The 21,736-nt window shown below is 39.2% G+C and overlaps 1 protein-coding gene across 11 annotated transcripts in view; it reads right to left on the reverse strand.

Annotated features, from left to right (window-relative positions):
• DOCK9 (dedicator of cytokinesis 9) overlaps positions 1 to 21,736 on the reverse strand; it is a 240,087-nt gene that overhangs the window by 15,683 nt on the left and 202,668 nt on the right. For 6 of the 11 annotated variants that reach the window (XM_039849151.1, XM_039849144.1, XM_039849146.1 and 3 more), the window contains exons 39-48: positions 20,046 to 20,161; positions 16,261 to 16,398; positions 15,960 to 16,142; positions 14,366 to 14,479; positions 14,031 to 14,246; positions 12,485 to 12,542; positions 11,467 to 11,544; positions 9,961 to 10,067; positions 2,244 to 2,366; positions 1,208 to 1,321 (exon numbers count right to left, since the gene is read on the reverse strand). In XM_039849151.1, coding sequence (XP_039705085.1) covers positions 1,208 to 1,321; positions 2,244 to 2,366; positions 9,961 to 10,067; positions 11,467 to 11,544; positions 12,485 to 12,542; positions 14,031 to 14,246; positions 14,366 to 14,479; positions 15,960 to 16,142; positions 16,261 to 16,398; positions 20,046 to 20,161 — 1,247 coding nt within the window. The remainder of the gene's footprint in view (positions 1 to 1,207; positions 1,322 to 2,243; positions 2,367 to 9,960; positions 10,068 to 11,466; positions 11,545 to 12,484; positions 12,543 to 14,030; positions 14,247 to 14,365; positions 14,480 to 15,959; positions 16,143 to 16,260; positions 16,399 to 20,045; positions 20,162 to 21,736) is intronic. The other 5 variants (XM_039849154.1, XM_039849150.1, XM_039849153.1 and 2 more) reach the window with 1 other exon arrangement.

Below are 21,736 nucleotides of genomic sequence, written 5' to 3' on the forward strand. Positions count from 1 at the left end.
CACACATATCCCTTCTCCTGACTGCTCCCACTTACAGAAGATTGTGGCATAAATGGAAGCATTTGGGTCTGGAGTAGGTTCAGCAAAAGCTATGTAAAGTTTGTATAAATTCTATTTTGCTTTACTTTTGAGAAAAATATTAAAGGGCTGTAACATAATATCAGAAAGTATTTTCATTATCACCAGTCATATCTGCTGTCATATCACTAATATCTTTATCATCGTCATCTGTTTTAGCACCAGTCATGTCTGAATACAACAAGACTAAGAACTGAACGGGAAGTGAAAAAGGTTGAAAAATTTAAAGTCCAGATTGAGGTTAATATTTGAAATAAATTTTAAAAAATGTTTCTCATCTAAAATAAAAGAGTGAAAATGGTGCCCAAAACACAGTATACATATAAAAAAAAAATGCAGACTAACATGAAACAAAAAACACCCACATCAAACTACGAGTTTAGATGCAGTAATTTCACTACATTATTTGCTTTTTAAGCATTTATTGTAATTACCTCCACATCTGTTTCACTGTCTGTAAACTGGTATTGCTATAAAGTTACAAAAGACAATAACAGGATAAATTGAAGGTTATATTATGCTCATAGAAAACCATACACCCTAAATAAATGGATTATAATTTATACTATTTAATCATGTTAGAGACTGGGAGGTTAAATGTTCAGTTAATTTTTAACTAACCCTTTCATATGGGGTTTCTGAAATATTACAATGGTAAATATACTTGTGCAGATATTATATTACAAAAGAGATGCACAGGGACAAAAGAAACTAGAAAGTCTTAATTTTGGTTTAACACATGCAGTGTAGATGTATGAGAAAACAGATGACTTATTTCTGTAAATGGAATATAATGTTAATTTTTTTTGGAGTTTGTAATGACTGGACATATATGCATACAGACTTGCAAAGGAAATTTGCAAACCACACTGAAGTACCAAAGATGCCGCTAAAAAAGTCTTATGAAGGGAGAACTTACCGCTGCCTTAAGAAAGTAATAAAGAAAAGACAGGAAGAAAGAAAAAAAAGCAAAATGTTTACTACTGAGGAAGATAAGAATCACACTAAATATAATAAATTCATCAAATTAACATTTATAGAAAGCAGAAAATTTACAAAATACTATTTTATAGTTTTTTTTTTAAAAAAGAGGACCTGGGACAACTAACAGAACAGAGAGGAGGCTCACCTGTCCGAAGAAGGCCACTCGGAAGTAGGTCCCCAGGAGCCTGCGGCCCGAGTGCATGACCTCAGTCACTTTGCTGTAGGCCCGGTGTAGTGTGTCATACAGATGGGCTAGCCTCTGGAAAGCAGGAAAAAAAAAATTTCTTCCTTCTTGCAACTAGTAGAATCAGTTTTAAGGTAACAAATGAGATCATGTGGGTGAAAAATCCTTGGAATTCAGTTAAAAAGAAAATTAAGAATGTATTTTGATTGTACAATTGGTATTGATCATTTCTGAATTGCAATGTTTCCTACCTGAAGGGCCATCTTTCCACAATTATGCAGTAAGCAATTTGTTTTCCAGCCTAACATGAAATGTTGGGTATGATAAAGTCTTTTAATGGCATTTTTAGTCCTTGCTTTTCCTACGTAATTGGATATGTTAAGATAAACTGGATGATTTTCCCAGCCTAAGAAGGACGGAGGGGTGGAGCATGAAAGAGTTCTGAGAAAAAAAGCAACTGCTGATTATAACTCTGTACCTGGCAACCTTTCTTTCTTTTAAAATTTTTTTCCCCCTCTTTAGTTTCCCCCCCACCCCATTTCCCCACCCTTGACCTATGGATGTTGCCGTTTCCCTTTAAGAACTGGATCTCTGAAGGCGGGGCGTCTCCTCTCACACGCTCGCAGCGGGCACCCGGGGCCTGGAGCCCCCAGGGCCTGGCGCACTGGGGTATGGTCCATGGCTCCACCCTGGGCGTGCTAACCACTACACTAGGGAGCCACCCCTGACAACCTTTCAAAAGTGGAGTGCCAGAACTACCAATCATTGTTTGAGATTGAGGGTCTGCGTAGAGGTGGGGCCTAAGTGAGTGACATCTGATGGCTGAGGGTGGTGACTTCCAGGGTGATGACAAGGAAGTGACCACATGGAGGGGTCAGGATCACTTGCTTATCTCTGACCATGGTCTGCTTGCTCTCTTCGCATGAGAAAAGGTCTAAGGATATATGTGCCATTCCACTGTCCTCTCAAATCAAATGGGAAAAAACCAACCAGATACCTCAAAATCCCTCCGCTTCTCGTAAATGGGGATAATGAGTTTATAGATGTCGGCGATCAACTCATAGCGTTCAGCCTTCCAGAGTCCATCTGCACACTGCTCTAGGAGCTCCATGAGCACGTCCTGATCGAAGGAGAAGGCCACCGGCCAGAAAAGAGTGTTACAGGGAACATAATATTGTATTCCTTGCAGAATGCATAACTGGTGAAGACGGCTAGAAGCAACATTTCAAAATATGGAATATATAAAACACTGACCTCTACCCTTGTAACAACTTATCACTATGTTCTTTTTCAATGAGTCATTTTTCAATTATGTTTACAAGCAGAAGAGTCACATTGTACGGCTATGTAATAGTTAATTGCAAGAAAAGAACTGACATTGATAGCTTCACAAAGGCTCTTAACTTTTGTTCTTAATTCTCTTTTTATAAATTGAAAAAAATTTTTTTCTTTTCTGAGGAACAATGACCATACTGAGACATGGAGCATTACTAAGCATGACTTCAAGCCAAATTAAACATCTCAGAACAATTTAGTGATGGCATGTGGTAGACACTATGCCTGCATTACCAACATCCTTTCCTTCTTCTGTTGGAAATTTCTATTTATTGAAGTTTGGATAGTCACCCTGCCTCCATTAAAGTCTTTAAACTTTGGAAGAAGTTAACACTGTCCATGCATGACTCAAGGGTTGGGGCATGTGGCTCAGGTTTAAACTAATTAGCATAAATGTATTTCCTGGCCAGTCCTTGTTTCCTCATGGATGGACATGTGACCTAAACAGGCCAATCAGGGTGAATTTTAGAACCCCAGCTTGGGATGCTGGGATAAAAGTATATTCACCAGACCGGACATAAGAAAGGCAGCATGTAGCTTAACTGGGGCTGGTATCTATCTCATGACCAGACAGAGGCCTGTCTGCCTTAATAACAAAGTGGAGGGCTCCTCCTCCATCCCAAAGCAACTGTATCATTGATAACTTTTGTAAAAAGGTTCGGATTGATTGCTGTCAATCTCTCTGTGGAATTTCCTAATGGGAACCAATTTATTCAACTTTTATTGTTTAAGTCCATTTGAGGGAGTTTCATTAATGGTATTGCGTAAATTTTCATGTGCTTATTTGTCATCTGTGTAGCTTTGGTTAAGTGTCTATTCAAATCTTTTGCTCACTTCTCTACAACTCTACTGGGTTGTTGATTTTCTTATTGTTGGGTTTTAAGAGTTCTTTATATTTTTTACATAAAAGTTCTTAACCAGACATGTGATTTGTAATTTTCTCCCAATCTGTAGCTTGTCCCTGGATTTTCTTAACAGTGTCTCTTGAAAAGCAGAAGTTTTAAATTTTGATGAAGTTCAATTTATCAAGTTGTTATTTTCTTGGTTGTGCTTTAAATATTATATCTAGGAAATATTTATTTAATCGAAGTTCATAAAAATTTTCTCCCATGTTTTATAATTTTACATTTAAATCTATGATCCATTTAGTTATTTTTGAATATAGTGTAAAGTATGGGTCAACTTATATTTTTTCATAGATATGTCCAATTTTTCTAACACCATTTGATGAAAGGCTATCCTTTTTCCATTGAACTGCCTTTAAACCCTGTCAAAAATTAACTGACCATATGTGTGGGGGTCTATTTATGGCTTTTCCATTTTATTCCACAAATACATGTTTCTATCCTTGTGCCAATACCACACTGTCTTATTTATTACTGGAGCTCTATAGAAGGATTTCTCTGGAGTAACACTAATGATATTTTGGGCCAGATAACTCTTTGCTCTGGGGAGCTGTCCTGTGTATTACAGAATGCTAAGCAGCATCCTTGGCCTCTACCTACTAGATACCAGTAGCAGGAATGTCTTTCCCTCTCTCCCCAAATCATGACAATAATAAATCTGGACATTGCCAGCTGTACCCTGGGGATGAGGGTGAGCGGGGAGGGGAGTGGCAAAATCGTCTACAGCTGAGAACCATCTTGAAATCAGGTAACATGACTCTTCTGACTTTTTCAAAATTGTTTTGGCTAGTCTAGTTCTTTTGCCTTTCCATCTAAATTTTAGTCAGTGTATCAATTTATACCAAAACTCAGGATGGGAGTTTAATCAGGACTGCTTTGAATCTATAAATCAATTTAGGGAGAAGTGACATCTTAACAATATTAAGTCTTCATTCCATTTATTTAGGTCTTCCTTGATTTCTTTCATCAGTGTTTTATAGTTTTTATCATATAGATCTATACAGATTTATACCTGTTTTATTTATTTAATGTTATTGTAAATAATACTGTTTTTAAATTTTGATAATTTATGTTTTCAAGGGAATAAAAATTTGAATAAGAGTGAAAGTCATCCAATGTATTTGTAAAAACTATATAATCACTAACAATACAGTGAAATAATGGTATAATAATCCCTAAAAAGAAGGTTCAATGATTTTCGTATATTAATCTTATATCTTGTGATCTTGCTGAACTCAATAGCTTTAATAACTTCTTCTGTAAATTCGTTGTGATTTCCTGTCACAAAAGAAAACTGCATCTTATGCGAACAGAGAGTTTTCTTTTTCTTGCCTTACTACATTGGCTCTAACCTACACTACAATGTTGCACAGAGTGACAAAAGCAGATATTCTTGTCTTGTTCCCAATTTTAGGGGGACAGCATTCAGTCTTTCAAGATTAAGTTTAATGTTAGCTGTAAATTTTTTTGTAGATAACCTTTTCAGGTTGAGGAAGTTCCTTTCTACTCTTTTTTTTTTTTAAATCATGAATGGATGTTAAATTTTTCAAATGATTTTTTCTGCATCTATTGAGATGGTCATATGATTTTTCTTATTTATTCTGTTAACATTTTAAATTATATCGATTGGTTTTTCAATGCCGAACCAATGGTGCATTACCAGGGTAAACCCCATTGGTCAGGATGCAGTTCTCTTTTTTATATACTGTTAGATTCATTTTGCTAATATATTTTTAAGGCTTTTTATAGTTACCTTTTAACTTGTTTGTATCCTCTGTAATACTGTAAGTAAAGGGTAGGGCCTGTCACAAGGGTAGACACCTTGAATTAAGAGCAGCAGGGATTAGTTTATTTAACAGTAGTTAGTGTGTCTCTGGGTAGTACTGGGAAGGCTGACAATCAAGTGGATAAAGCACTTCCTGCTCTCATAGTGCTGAGTCTACTGTGGAGACAGGTCCATTAAGAGATTATAAAAGATGGTGTGAAATGTGCTGATAAAGAAATGTGCAGGGAATCAGGGATGCAGAGAGGAGCAATTGGTCACAAAGAACTCAGACAACTTGTAATTCATAGTGTAAGGGGCAATGTTTTAGGTATTAATCCTGAGAAGAAAGCAACAAATCAGTATAGCTTGCTAGGGCAGGGACCACATTTTGCTCACCTTTGTGTCTCTAGCACCTAGCACAGTGGCAAGGAAGCTCAGCAAATATTTGCAAAATGCAGTAGGGGGATATATCCTGATCTGAAGCAAGGGTAGAGCATTAGAGATGTTCCATGGGCCAAGTTCACTACTCCCTATTGTTATTGTTTGAGAGAATCATAATAGTAAGGACACATTATGTAACTTTCATGGTTTTAAGAGCACTCTTGGTCAAGGCAAAGTGGATGGTTAGACAACTTTACCAGTTAACAATCAACAAGCTTGGATGAGACACACATAGGGGAATCATCCAATGTGTTCTGTTAATATCTCTTCTGCTTGGGATGTTCTATGGATGTAAACATTTTATGTTTGTTACTGGCAGTTGTTTTTGAATAGAAACAAATTACCTAATACAAGCCAGAAACTTGCCCTGTTAACTTCATATAATATTTTCTATATTCAATGGCGATTGTTGCTACTATGTGAAACAACAGTTGAGTGCGCTAGATACCACTGATTTTCATTTTCATTATTTGTGTTACTTATAGTGTATAAAGTCACCATGAACAATCAACTAGTGAATACTGAACCACAGTGCCTTCGGAAATATAGGGTTAGGTTCCTGAGAGCCTCTGGTCACAAAATTTTCGACAATCAATCAGTACAAAACCGTGTTTTATCTGTGTTTCTCCTTAAAGACACCTGATTTAGTATACACTGTTGCTTAACATTGAACTCATAGCCCAAAGCACTACAACTCATGCCTGAAAGCTTATCTAAACTAACACAAGCATTTTCACTGTAAAGCACATCACTGCCTTCCTGTGCTCAGAAAAACTAGACAGTACTGTGGCACTACACTTTTTAAATGGCAAAATCACCAACGAAAGGCACAAAGATGTGAAACATGGCAACAAACAGAAAAGGACAGCTGTTTTCAGCATGAGAGCTGAAACAAGGAGGCAGAGTACCACCCTGTTCCATCTCAACTAGGAATGGGTAAGCTCAAATTTTTTGTCACTCTGTGCATGTCCCCAAATGATCACAAAAGCACCTCGATGAATACTGATTTGAGGGGTTACAAAGAAATGTCAGCAAGTGGGCAAATAATGAGGATGGATTGCATTTTTCATTTTTCCCTCCAGAGCCCCCTCTCGGTCCCGTCAGGCTTGTCCTCTTTTGCTCTGTGCTCCGGGGCCTGATGCCCCAGGACTGCTGGCCTGCATGCTGGGCTCCCTGTTCTCTGGGTCCTGGCTGGGTCAGCTAATGGAAGGCCCAGTGGGACACTGGGGATCAGGTAGAGAGTAAGGGTGGGGTGGCTACTCACTGGCTCGCTCCCGACCAGGGTGCTGGGATTGAGCCCTCCCCTAAATAAAATCCACAGGTCCTATCTGGCAGCCCCTCCGTGTAGCTTTTCTCTCTCCCCTGCTTAGTCCACAGGTTGAGGGGTGGTAACCCAGCTGCTGCTAACCTCAAGGATACTGCAATATTCCTTGTTGGTTTTTCTAAACCCTGTCCAAACTTTACAAAAATAGTCCCTTTATTAGACTTCTTCAATTTCCCCCATGTGCCACTTATTTTCTTCCAAGACCCTGACTGTCTAGGATAATGAGGGAAAGATCTCAAACCTATAATGGCTGTGTAGAACTTTGACACCATATGGGACTCAGAATTCTTCAGTCTGCATGGAATCCAACTCGTGAAATAAAATTACAAGCAAAAATGGGATGTTTTTCTTTATCTAATCAAAGTAGCTGGGAGGGAGTCTGTTCTTGAGGTCAGAGTCAGGAAAGATGAACTGTGACCAATAAAAACTCATCTGAGACCTACCAGGAGGAGAACTGTGTATTTTTAGATAGCTCCTCTAAAATCATGTTAGGAGAGCATTAAAGGCATTTACATATATCTAATAATACAGATTAAAAGGATAATGATTTTTATTAAGCTATGTGTTATATACCTAGTCCCTTTCTGACAGAGATTTTCAACTTTCTCTTTTTCTTAAAACATCCTGATGGCTGAGCAAAAATGCAAGTGACAATATCTGTTTCCCTGGCTTTTAGAAACACATGTTATTCTTTCCATTCCTAGCTAGTTTCAATCCTGATGTGCACGGCTTGCTCAGGACTTTATAACCCCAGTGTGTCTCATCCTAATCAGTATAGATCATTGTGTACTGTGGACTTTGTTAAAGATTGACCACTTTATGCTTTAAGGACAGGGTGGAAAATCCATATTCTGAAAATCATTGATAAAGTTATCCCTATCACATGGGTACCGTTCACAAATTTCCACAATCGAGTCTACACTTGATTTCATAGGTTAATTCCCTGGGCTGTAGTGATTATTCCAGTCTGTGACTTAATCAGATGAGCAAACGTGAGCTTCAGTTTATCATCCATGCAGGACGAGTTCCTGAGAACTGTTTATTTTCAAATCTGTAATTGTTCCTGACATTATTGTTTTCCTTCATGAAATCAAACAGAACGATACACCACGGATGTCTGACCTGGCATGAGGGATAAGGGTGGCTTTGGCACAGAGACAACCCATTTGAGCCTCTTCCCTGGGAAAAACCCAGTTAAAACTCGCCCCGAACTGTGAACGTTCAAAGCCAAGAACACATGGCCCTGTTACCTCAATGACAGATGTCACACTCTAGAGTAAAAAATGAAAAAAGTACCATCTGTCCAGGCATTTCAAGGTGGAGAGACAGCTGAACTGTTAATGCCATGTAATAACCAACTTGCTTTTTTATTTTTCAGGATACTTCAAAAACTTTATCTACTGTGGTTAAAATTATTTTAACATTTAAATACGAAATACATTCAATATATGTTATCTTCCTTTCTCATGTTCAGTTTTTAATTTAGTGGTCATTTGAGACTAGACAAGTTATGATAGTGGTTCTTAAACTTTTAGGGCTTAAGACTCTTTTATATATCAAAAAATTATTGAGAATTCCTTAAAAATTACTAAGAACTTTTATGTATGTGGGTGTTATCACTCAATATTTATGTTAGAAATGAAAGCAGAAAAAAAAGTAAAATCATTTATTCATTAATTTAAATAATAATAAACCCATTGCATGTTAAGAAAAATAACATTTTTAATAAAAATAACATTTCCCGAAAACACATTTAGGGAGAAGAGTGGCATTGTTTTATGGTTTTGCAACTCTCTTTAATACCTGACTTCATAGGAGAAACCTGGATTCTCATCTTTGCTTCTCCATTCAATTCGTCCTGTGTCTTGTTTGGATAATGTATACAAAGAAAATCCAGCCTCACACCCTCTTTAAATTGGCAAAAGATCTCAGAGACTTCCTGAAAGGGCCTTGGGGACCCCAGGGGTCCCAGGACCACACTTTGAGAACTGCTGACTCATGAGCTAGTTTATGTCACAGAGGATGTTAGTTCATAGGCCCTACCTACTGGCAAGAACATGATGAAAAGCCATAATATTAACTGTAGGGCTCCATGTCATAAAAACAAGGATAATAGAAGCAGAAGATATTTATTCCTTTCTCTGTTCTTTCTTTCAATAAGAAACAGACAATTTTATTTTTCCTTAAAAGATGGGCAAGATTAAAAAGCTTTCCCTTGACTGTTCCATTCTGCTCTAGGTTGAGGGAGGCAGGCACACATGAAAAACTCTCTTGGCAGAGTTTTATCTTCATGGAAGAGGAAATTCAGGGAATGCAAGCACAAAACTGGCATTTGTTCAAATTTCTAGCTTTATTTCAAAACTCTCTAGTTATAGATAAGTGGCTGCAAGTTGATCTTATTCATCAAGAATCTTGCAGGAATTGCCACAATGATCTAATGTCAAACTTTTGGGTCTCTTCTGGGGGTGGGACAGGTGTTTTGTGGGCGAAACCTGGGCTACCGCACATGAGTGGATGCACCCGGTAACCGGCTTGAGCAGGCTGCCCCTCCCCCAAGCCAGTCTGGCCCCTCGTGGCTTTGAGTGTCTGGGGGCCCTGGGGAGACATCTGGTGTTGGAGACACTGATTTAAAAGTCAGATTAAAACGGCAATAAAAACCATGAACTGGAAAAATTAATTGCTGGAAAGAATGAGAAACTTTATGGCCAAAATATCAGACCTTTTACCCTAAGTGTTTGAGCTCTCAGGCTCACTTCGCTACTAACCAGCTCTTCTAACTCTCTTTCCAGAGTAAAGGAGGGATTCCTAGAAAGGAAGAATGCAAGACGTTTTTGCTGCTCTGTTTCATTTGCCTGGAGAATTATTTTAGTTAGAGCGAAGTGTGTAAATAGCAGCTGCAGAGATATTCAAATCACTGAAAACTCACGCAAGCTGCAACACTCACCTCGTTGAAATGGACATCCTGCATCCCGACGTCCTCCATCATGGAGGCTTCCTCATCTATGTTTGGGGTAATCACCCTGAAGGCCGTGCATCCTTGTCTAAACATACCTAGAATCGAGACAGCAAGGGAGAGTTAGTTACTAAGCTGGAAGTGGATGAATCCCGAGGGTTCTTCCTGCCCTGTATGTTTTTATGTTGAATGAAATAACCGATTTTGAAATCTCCTATGTCTCAGGCCAGCATTCCCATGTGAGGTCTGGGGGCGTGTGGTTTTCTTCAATCACTTCCAAATATTTAACCTTCAATGCCCTCAATTTGCTTCTTTTTCTCATTCCTTTTTATTTTTCAACCACCTTTATTAAAATGTATACAATCTTTAAATAAACTGTAAGTGAACTGAAATAGGTATCGAATCAAATTAATTATAAAATAACAACAAATAAACAATAATTTGATTTGTACTCAGAAACCAAGAAAAATAAAGAAGCCAAAGCCAATTAAGGAAATATATATGACTCAAAAATAACTCTGTTTCCTTCAAGCTGTCATCTCACCCACTCTGGCTGGAGGTAAGCCAGAACTCAGATTAGATCTTGTCCTTCTCCTTCATGAAGCAGTCTACAAGATAGAACTCAACAGCCACAGACTTCAGCCGAGAGGCTGTCTTAGCTGGTTCCACATTGACTGTCTGGGATAAGGAGAGGCCTTCTTTCCTCTCCACAACTGGAGAGCAGGATCACAGAGAGCATAACTATTCAGGATCCTAGGCACTCATTTCTCTAAGGGGGAATGGAGGTGGAATAAATACCTGGGATACGGTAACAGCAACCATGGCCCCTTTGGAGCCTCTACTTGTCTTAGAGTCACTGGGAAAAGTTTCATGTCAGTTGGACAATGTAAGCTGGGCAAAGATAATCAAGTGAAGAAGGACCTGAAATGTCTTATTACTCTATTTTGAGAGGCTGTTCACAATAAAACAGAAGTCATTTGAGACCTCCCATAGTTTGGGAAAAAGAACACAGAGCATTTTGAAATCAAGTTTTATAGAAGTAGGTCCTAAAGTCAGAGCTTCTCCTGCTGCATACTAGTCAAGGTTTCAAGCCATTCATGGGTTGTCTAGTGTCTCTGCCATTGTCTTAGTTTAGCCTTGTTTTTGTTTTATGGAGACAAATGATTCCCTTACGAAAAGCATTAATCTAGGAGCTTGAGGATATATTAGTGGAACAAAAAGCAAAATTACGGAAGCCAATCACCCACTTTTAGGCTACAGAGTACACGAAGATACACAACTCAGCTCCACTGGCTCAAGTACAGTGGTGGCCAAAGTGCTTGCCGCTCTTTGCCCACAGGGACAGACTGCCATCGAACCGCAGAGCCCAGAGAAAGAAGAGAGGAAGGAGAGCCAAGGCCATCCATGCAGGGTCGAAAAGGAAAATCCCCACACCTCTGAGTGTCATGTGGATGGGACGGCTGGGGCCCTGGGGGCCAGACCGACCCTCAGGCTCACCTCCCTGGCGCCTCCTCTGGCAGGTGCTGTGGCTGTAGGGGAAGAGGGTCGGCTCCCGCCGGAGGGCTATGTCTGCTTCTAAACATGAGGAAATGTATTACCTGACAATAGGTCTCAACAGGACACGTGCAGGTAGCAAGAGAATATGGAGCCCTTCTTGAATTTCTTTCTTTTTCAGGCTCTGATGTATGACAAGCCTAGACTCCCTTAAGTTTCATTCCAAATAGCCAGCTGTACCAGAAATAAAGAAATCCCCTGGTCTCGGCATCTGTGACTTTCTACCATTTCTCACTTTGTAAACATACTCCTCAGTCAGATCTGGTACTGCCGTGTTCCAGTATACATGCACACACAACCAGCTTTTCTAAGAACCTTGGTGTTCCAGAAACAAACACCACCATTTGAGGCTGCGCTGACTTTGAAATGGAAATGAGCAACTGGTGTCTGACCAAAAGGAACCTGTGAATGAACGCATGGCCTGCTAATCTGGGGACAAACACAGAACGCGCAAACAGGTGGCATGCACTCCTTGCCATCTCCTGCCACTGGGGGGCAAGGTTTCCAGCCAGCAAGGCTGCCTCCTCACACAATAAAGCCAACTGGGCTGCTTCCAGAAAATGCTGTCTGACAATCTCCTGTTACAACTGTCTTTTGATTGGTAAGCAGTTGCAGTGGGAACTATCTTAAGGAAAAATAAAACTTTTCAGCTCAAGATTGGCTTGTGAGGGACACCCAGATGCAAAGCCCATTAACTAGTGTTTGTGAGATGGAGCCATTATAAGAGGTTATATGACAACATGCCGTCCACTTTTCTTTTTGATATTGGCATTTCTGATATGCGTACCCAGTCAAGCAAATGTCATGCCAGAGAATAAAACAACACACACACACACACACACACACAACACACACACACAAACACAAATCCCTCAACTCCAAATCTTTCTCAAAAAGTCTGGTCTTTGCTGCTTTGTACAGTTTTATGTTTATTTCACAGAACACAGGAATCATTTCTCACCTTTTCGTGTGAGATATTCTGCCACCAGGGCTGTGACGTGGACGTAGCACATTGCTGCCTATAATAAAAGATACATGTCTCAGAATCACCATTTATAAAGTATGCCAAAAGACCTCACAGACAAAAATCTAATGACTGTATGCACTTATAATAGATCTCAAATTACCAACTAGTGTTTCTAATAGCTGACATTATACCTTTTGAAAAAAGTGGAATTCATACAAAGTGAATTTTGAAATAAAGTAGGAATTGAGACAAATAGCATAATTTGTGAAGGCTCGTTTCTATTTAGTTATTAAATTTTAATGTAAAAGATAAAAACATCTTTTCTTACTATATCTAAGATTTCTGGATCATTTCTCATAAAGTGAAAAGGTAACCATTTGAAGAAAAGGTGTGTGCCTTCTGAGGTTCTCATAGACCTGCTCAAATTTCAAGGGCGAATATAGTTTTCTCTTGACTTAAAAATGATGAAGTAACTTTTACAAACATAGAATTCTAAATGAAAAAAAAAAGACTTTTTTTTTTACCAAGTTCTCATGGTCTTATAAAAATCAAAGATAGCTCTTAGAAATGAAGCCACTATAAGGTTCTAATGCCTGAGCCCCTGGTTCTTACCAGAATGAAAGAAAAATTACTATTACTACTAATATATAATTCGTTTTTATTATGGCTAACGTATGGTCAAATTTATGGTCAAATAGAATAGACTCCTTGAATAATCAATATGTAAAAATAGTTACACAAATCTTTCAGATGTAGAACTTAACTTTACTGATTTAATTACAGAAGTTTAAAAGTAAAAACATATTTCTTTGCTAATACCATTGGTCATACCTAAATGTCTCAGGCACAAACCCTAAACAGAGTTTTCATGGAAACACAGAACCTGTCTTATAGACTATTGTTTTCCTTAACAACTTCCGTTTTACTGATGATGTCATCGAGGCACAGAGGGGTTAAACACTGGCTCGATGTCACGGAGTTAGTAAGTGTTGGGTCTGGGATCCAGTCTGTCTCTGGAGCCCACACACCCGATTCCCTGGCACATTGTCTGCTTACTGACACATGGCGGCTCCGTACAGGAAACGAGGGAGCCCTCTGATATCTACCACACTCACAGATGGAAATAGACAATCTCAAAAGGGAAAAGAGATGCCTGGTCATTACTTTAATAACAGGAAAATTTTATTTTATCACAAAATAGCTGAATTTTAGAACTAGAGAGTTTTGATGCAGAAATTGAGTGTACTTGAATTGGCAGGCAACTGTATGAACATGGATGTTTTCTTTTCTTTTTTTTTTTGAACATGGACGTTTTCTAAGAGCTCTTTTGTGACAGAAATATCCCCTTGCGATATGGTAAATTATTAAAATGCTTAAATGACCATGAAGTAACCTTGAGCCGAAAACTGTTAAAAATATCACATATTTTTAATTGGCTTCTTTTAATTACTGGACGATTTTTCTCAAAATTGGATTCTTTTAGTGAATGAGATATAATTAGTTTTCTCAAAAACTTGGAAGGAGAGGCTTGCAAGGCTACCTCAGAGAGATCCCCGTTTTTCACGTGGATCCTGGCCATGCTGTCCAGCCACGTCTTCCTGAGCTCCGGAGTGCTGGCGTAGGACTTGGCCAGACTGTACTGGAGGTCCACCAGCATCTCTGGGTCATTCTCGTGCTCCTTCATCTGGGCAGTGGCCATCAGAACCGTGCGTATCCTTTTGGTCAAGTCCTTCACATCCGAGGAGAAGGTGGTGTGCTAAGACAGGGGTGGAAGCAGAACACATGGCCTTCAGCTGCATTGTGCCTGTCCACATACATATTAGATGATGAGGCGGAGTCTTGGTGGTGAAAGAACAATGGGACTAGGCCACCTACCTTGATGAGCCTGTCGCTATTGGCACAGTTGTTAATGATAGACAAGGACTGCTGGAATCTGGTTCCCCCGATCCCGACAACATCTGCTATCAGCTGGCTGACGGAAATAATGACCTTAAGGACACAAATGTGAGCAAATCAGTTCACCTGCAAATGATGTCCCAGGCACAGCTCCTATCTCCAGTTAGGATGTGCATGAGGACAGGGCAAAGGGGAAGTTCTGAGCAGGGATCACACTAATGAGGGAAACAATGTCTGAGTCATCTCTCTGCCCTTCCAAGAATCATTCCAGGTGATTATATTACCCTTACGTATTTTGTTTGCACAGTAAAATGTTAATCAGGAGAATGTAGAGGAATGAGAATCAGATAAGCCTATGTCACTTGGATAGTTATTTACTTATTACTTTCTCTAATAAAAAGGGAACTTATTATTTACCTCCTTGGTTTTTGTTTTGAACTTATATGTACTATACATTCAATAAGTGGACTGTCCTTTGCAGTTTTGTTAAAACATATACACATTAATTATGCAATGGGAGATTTGCCTTTTTGGGGGGGTCCATGAATAGCCCTTCCTTTACCCAGTTACTCAAACTAAAATGTGGATGCCATCCTTATTCCCTTCTTTTCCTTCCCCGCACTCAAGGACAACCAGTTATGAAGTGTTGTCGACTCAACCTCCTCTTTTCGCTAATGTCCCCATGTCTGGTCCAGGATTTGACCATGGTTTCCTCCAGGTCACCTTAGCTAAGGTCTTAATTCTCCCAATTCATTCTCAGCACTGGAGTGCAGACAATCCCTCCAAATAGGCAATGATGCCTCCCTTCAACTTGGTCTCACCCGTATCCTCAACTCCACTATAAGGACCTCTGCGGTTCCCTAGCAGAATCCTTCCTCACGGGTTGCTAAGCCCTCTTCATTCTTCACATCCTCCGAGAGGGAGGCTTCCTTGGCCCCCAGCCAGAAGCTCCTCCTTGGCGCACTCAAGTTCCTCTGTTACAGCACTGGGCACACTGCATCACACGAGCTTCAGGGGCTGCCTACCCTCCAGGATAATGTACACTCCATGAGAGGCAGGCATGTTCATGATTGGATCCATCGGTCCTAGCATGTGGTTTGCGAGTAATAAATATTCATTTTAAAAAAGGAATGAATACACAGATGGAGAGGGCACAAACTTATATAAAACTTTTCAGTATCTTGCATGGTTCCCAGAGCAGAGAATTTGGGACATTTTAACTCTGGAGAGATGACAGGTGTGTCAGCAGGTGTGTCTTACCTAAGATGTTTATTTTACTATTAGGCATCGTCACATAGGTTCTAATATATCTCGGCTCAATGGAATTTAAGTCCAATATTGATTCAATATGTAAATGTCAATTTACCAACAGAAACACATCCTAGGCCTAAAGTTTACAAGGTAAAAGATGAAGTAAACCAAATCAGTCACTGTGCTTTCGAATACTCCGACTCAAGGCCAGATGTTGCAGTACTTATGCAGAGGTAAATTCATAAATGTGACACTCAAAGTTTTCCCGATGAAACTGAATTTCACAGAGTACACTTGTATTGGAAAGCTAAACTACACGCACTTGCAAATGTGTCCGGACAAAGGACTTCTTTCCAGTGTAGTCGAAGTTATTCCTCATTAGGAAGTAGAGGAGCTGGGAGGCCTCGGTTCTGATGGAGCTCAGCTTGGAGTTACAGCACTTGAGAATCTCATAGCACAGAGCAGCACACATGTCAGCTCTCCCTTCGTAGAATGTCGAGGGGAACTAGTTTGAGCATGAGAAAGCAAATGACCACATGAAAGTTAGTGCTCCCTTCAACTCCAGGTGGAAAGAGGTAAATGTATCACAATCAATTACGACCTTCCCTGATGAAACAACTTACCTTATAAATTAATGACCGTAAGGCAGTGAAGACATTTTTTAAAGCTGTTTCAGACTGATTTTTTTGAAGAAAACACAGGTAGACATCAAAAACTTTTTTCATGAGAGGATTATGTCCATGGTCAGCCAGGAGCTGGTTCTTTGAAACACACAAGGATAGTGTAGTTAGTGAGACACAGCCGATACCTCTAATAGGTTTCATACAATTCTCAGGCTCAAAGGTTAAGTTTTCTAGGTACTAACTTACAATTCACTGCCATGAATCCTCTTGTAGTACAAACAGCCTATCAATAAATTTAGTACTTTGCACAGTTTACTTTTTACTGTACACCAGCAAGTGATACAGAGGTAATGTTTGTGACATCTTAAGTCCAACAAAGAAGTGCTATTACAGGTGTCAGCTAATTAATTAGCTGGTAAAAAATACGGACGTGAGGTATATGAAACAGGTATTCTAAAAATTAGGCTTTGTCTCTACCCACTAGGCTTCTCAGGCACTCTATTAAGCTATGAATAATCAGTTTGGTAAGGTAGAAAACATATAGGCTTTGCTCAGGCATCATTTATTATGTGCATGGATTTGTGCAGGTAAACTGAATCTCACCATTCTCATCTGTAAAACAAATGATCCTATAATGAACCTTGCACAGCTACTGTGAAGACTTGAGGTCAAGTATAGAAAACATCTAACTCGCATTGTGATCAATAAGTGGTAGCTAGTAGGATTTTAACATGCCACAGATGTTACTTGATAAAACAGCGGGTGACAATTAATTACTTCCCATCCTTCTTCAAGATTTCTTTATACCAACAGAAAATTCGTACTAATTAAACACTTTGGAAGCTTGGATGGCTAAAGCTCTCATTGACTCCTAATCATACATAGTGGATAGAGGTGTCACCTAGCTAGAGGCCTGCATGTAGCCATTGTGTCTACACTGGAGTGACACTAAAGAGCTGCATCTTCCAATACAGTCAAGCCTGTCTGAACAAAGGTGTGTGCTTGGGAGAGGGCATGCATGTGCATTTTGTACAAGTAGACAAAAATGACTAACAAAAAAACGTGAAGAGGCCAGTATCTCAAACTAGTCTTACAATATAGTCAAATAAACTGAGATAACTGATGTTCAGATAATTCTGTTACATAGTAAATTATGGCTGGAGTTATAGTTTCAAGAGTTACATCATCTTATTGTTGGAGAAAAATTTTTACCCAAGGGATAAGTTTTGTTTTTTTGAGTCCAGTGATTCACAGATTAATTCACAGCTGGTAGGACACCTGGAATTCACAGTGCTCTTTATATCATGATATACTGAGGTGCAGTACTGAATTCCATCATGGGAAAAAGAAGCAAATTAATAAGTAGAAAACATGACTTAATTAACTGAATGTAAAATTCTTAACCATGAGCAGCTGTTCACCAACCAAAAAAAAGGGCTGTTTCCAGCATTTTGGGAACTGCTCATATGGTTTGTTGTCTGTGAACACCACTTTTCCCAGAAACCACAGTCCTTCCTAATTATGGCTGGATTAAGGTTTGGATGAATCTGAACGTGAGATTTATTTTCTCAGCGCTCTTCACTGGAGCTATCTAGGAGGGATGGTTCATATAAATCTTGCCAAGACCCCCCGTCCTGCTGTCTGAATTGGTCTCTCCCCAAGTTCCTAACACTAGAGCTGAATTTTACTTTTTTCACTCTCTATCAAGGTTTTAGTCTTCTTGGGCTCTGATTCCAAAACCTTCTTGTAAGAATGGAATTAAAGCTCATTTATACTAAGATAAAAGAAGCCCTCATTTAAAGGATAAAGGACCTTTCATCCTGAACACACTCTTTTACCAGCTGCCTTCCTTCATTTTCCAATCAATTTTCTTCTGTCTGTCTGTCTGTCTTTGTGTATCTCTGTCTCTTTCTCATTAATGAGAAAATCACAGACACTGAACATAAAAATGCTTTGAACATTCAGAAAGGCCCACAGGGGGAAATGAAAGCAAAACAAAAATCACTCTTCACTTTTGCACTTAGAAATAACCACAGGTTAACCATAGAGCGTATTTCATTTCCATCTTTTTATCTCTATATATTTTTACTGAGGACGGGGAAACTTCGTTCAGGAAATTAAGTTAATATAATAATAACAACAAGAATTCTGGGCTTACATCTTTTCATTTTTCTCTCACTAAGAATGTGATTTCTTGCTTGCCTTTGGCAACTTCTTAGATGTGATCAATTAAGAGACTCAGTAACCATAGGGTCATAACTATGAAAGATAATTTTTCCACAAATAATTGTCAGCTAACTCAATGTAATAACTACATTTTCTGATATGCTCCAATTGATGTCTCAGTTGAGTAAGTATTTACAAAGGCAGATCCCAGTGACTGCTGTGCCAGTGAGTCTCATGGACCTGTGACTCTAGGCCAGACAACTATGGCTTGGCATGACATCCACTGATGCTGTCGCATCTGCCTATTTTCCCACTTTTAAATGGGGGATGGTGGTGGTGCTGAGCTTTAAATATTAAAAATTTTTGCACACAGCCATATAAACTTTGACAGGGGTCATGTCAGCTCTAAAGCTCTACCTTTCCTGTGGTTCTTAGGAATCAGACCCTTTATCATAGGACCAGAAAGGTGTGAACACAGGTGTGAACATTATTGCTCAACTCAACAGTTACAACTATGTGCCAGACACAGGGGAGATATTTTTGGATACTTCATATCAACCCATTACAAAGTAGGCATAATCGTCACGTTCTTGGTAAGAAAATCAGGGCTTAGAGCTGTCAAGTAGACCTATCCAAGGTTTACAATCTGGCTAATGGTGAAACTGGTACTTAAGCCCATGGTATTCGGTACACACAGCTGTCCCCCAAGTGTACCAGAGCTGGTCCATGTCAGCAAAGTGGTAGAGCCATCCACTTTAAACCCCCAGCAGTCCTGTGAGGCAGATCCTATTCTCCCAGTCTTACTAATGAGAAATTTTAGGTCTGGAGACATGAAGTAATCTTCCCAAAGATATTCAGCTAATAAAGGTTACAATCAGTTTATCAGATGTTGCTTCTCTCTCTCAAGAGTCAGAACCAATTTGGTGGCAAACATCGGAGATCCAGGAACCCTTGACCAATACTCTTCTGTAATATGAAGGAAGCCATTTAAAGGGGTCCAGGCAAGAACTGGAGGTGGCTTAATATGAATACAGAGAAGCTGTCACTATTCTCATGGTGCTCCCAGACCACACTGTGCCACAGGTGCCATTACCCCCAATCATCATGCCAGGTCCAAGCCTGTCTTGCAGCTCCAAGGTTTCCTGCTCGTTTACAAGCTGGGGCTCAGGCAGAGAATAGAAGACAGTGTCACAACTACTGTTCTGAACTTAAGGATAAATCTATCATTTCAATTGCTACCACATTTGAACATGTTTAAAGACAGCAGAGGCAGAAATGCCTGATGAGGTTGCCATATTTATCGTCCTCAAGGGCAAAGCAGAGGCTTGTTCCCCAAGTAAATGCTTTCTTCTAGCCAAGAGTTAACCATTTCCAGAGGCTGTTTCCACCATTTGCACACATGTGGCACATGCTGACCAGTTAAGTTTTATAATGTTTCAGAAAATTCAGTCATTAACTGCAGTAGTTTCATTAAGGAAGTTTAAAGATTAATGGTTTCCTTACAGGGGCAAAACAGTTGCTGGAGTAATAATACAACACAAGAAGTTCTTGCTGGTTCAGCTAAATAAGTAGGAAGAATTGAAAGGGTAAAGCTCTATCACGAGTTGTTTAATACGAACCTTAAATGCCAGCGTAAACAGAGAGAGAGTGTCCAGAGCTGTAAGGCACACCTCAGTGGCAATGTTGGCTTCAAGTAAAGACTGGTGAAGAACATCTGCATCTGAGTAGCCATAACCTGCATGAATTACAACACAAGGTTACTGCTGGGTGGCTGCAGACAGAGAGGATGGTGGGACAGTAGAGTCACAGTCAACTTTTGATTATTTATAGAAGGCTTACATTTTTGGGTGGGGTGGTAATTAATAATGGTCCCATTTAATTATAACTCTTTTTCGACTCTAGAAGGGAAGTAATTGATTGCGTACTTGCTATGTACCAGCCATAATTCATGAAGTTTACACGTATGACCTCATTTAATCCCTCAACAGCCCTATGAAGTATGTACATTATTAAACCCTTTTTGCAGATAAGCAAATGGAGGTAGAGAAAGGCTAAACAACTTGTCTTCAGTCACACAGCAAACAGGAGAACCAGGAAGGCATCTGGATGGGAGTCAATGAGTCGAGCCACTGATTGAGCCATTAGGACTACTCAGTGAGGGAGGCTGAGATTTCCGAAGCTTCCTACACAGACAGAGGCAGCAGCACAGCACAAGGGTTAAGAAAATGAGCCGAAGTCAGGGTGCTGGTCGCTGAATCCAGTTTGGCCACATATTAGCTGTGTGATCTTGGGCAAGTTATTTGATCTCTTTATACCTCAGTTTCTTCATCTGTAGAATGGGGGTAGTAACAGTATCTACTTCAAAGGGTTTTGATGAGTATTAAATTCATTAACATTTGTAAAGCTCGTAAAACAGTGCCTGGCACATAGCAAATGCTATATAAGTGTAAAGTCAATAGTATAAAGATGTATATTATCAGCTAGAATCATGAAAGATAATCAAGAGTTGACCGTACTGCTAATATTATTCTACTTGCTTTAATAAAAAGCACAAAAGCCAATGTCTGAAAGAAATGTTTAAGAAAAGGAAAGAACTTGAAAAATCATAATTTAAGTATAAACTGATATCTTCTGTACGTGGCTGTAAAATAATTTAGTACTAATATAAATGTAGGTTGACATACAATTTGAGATATTAAATTATGAAATGGTATGTATTAGAAGAAATATGTATAGTGATGCAAAGATGTTACAGTATTGATCTAGATTACAAAGAAAGATGGCAATATAATAAAACATCATATAATGTCTTTCTCCAAGGAGCAAAACAAATTAACACTTCCTGTATAGGTAATTTTCTTAACACTCCAGAGAGGAGGACATTGTGTATATAGATCAGGAAAATGAAGTGCAGAAAACCGAGGGCTTTTTCTTGAGGTTAGAAGTGGGAAAAAAATAGGAACTACACTCCAAACTCCTCATCTAAGTCACTGTATCATACTACCTATTATTAGGATAAAATGAAGTAACTAGCATGATGTTATTCTGACTTTAACAAATGTCAGTTATGAAATAACTTTTAAAAGACCACAAAAAAGCTTTTTAAAGCTACCGAGTTGCTTTTTTAAAATATGATAAAAACACTATTATGTGCTGTCATTCAATTTTGCTTTGCTTTTAAAAAGGTGGTTCTGAAATTGTGTTTGCGGACTGCGTTATTGTCACACTGCGACAGAGTCGATGTGTCCTTAGCGAGGCTATGTAACACATCTGGCACCATGCTAGTTCTGTTTCTTTTTATTTCTGCTTT

The sequence above is a fragment of the Pteropus medius genome, unplaced genomic scaffold, assembly GCF_902729225.1.
Source record: "Pteropus medius unplaced genomic scaffold, Ma_sr-lr_union100, whole genome shotgun sequence".
Classification (NCBI taxonomy): domain Eukaryota; kingdom Metazoa; phylum Chordata; class Mammalia; order Chiroptera; family Pteropodidae; genus Pteropus; species Pteropus medius.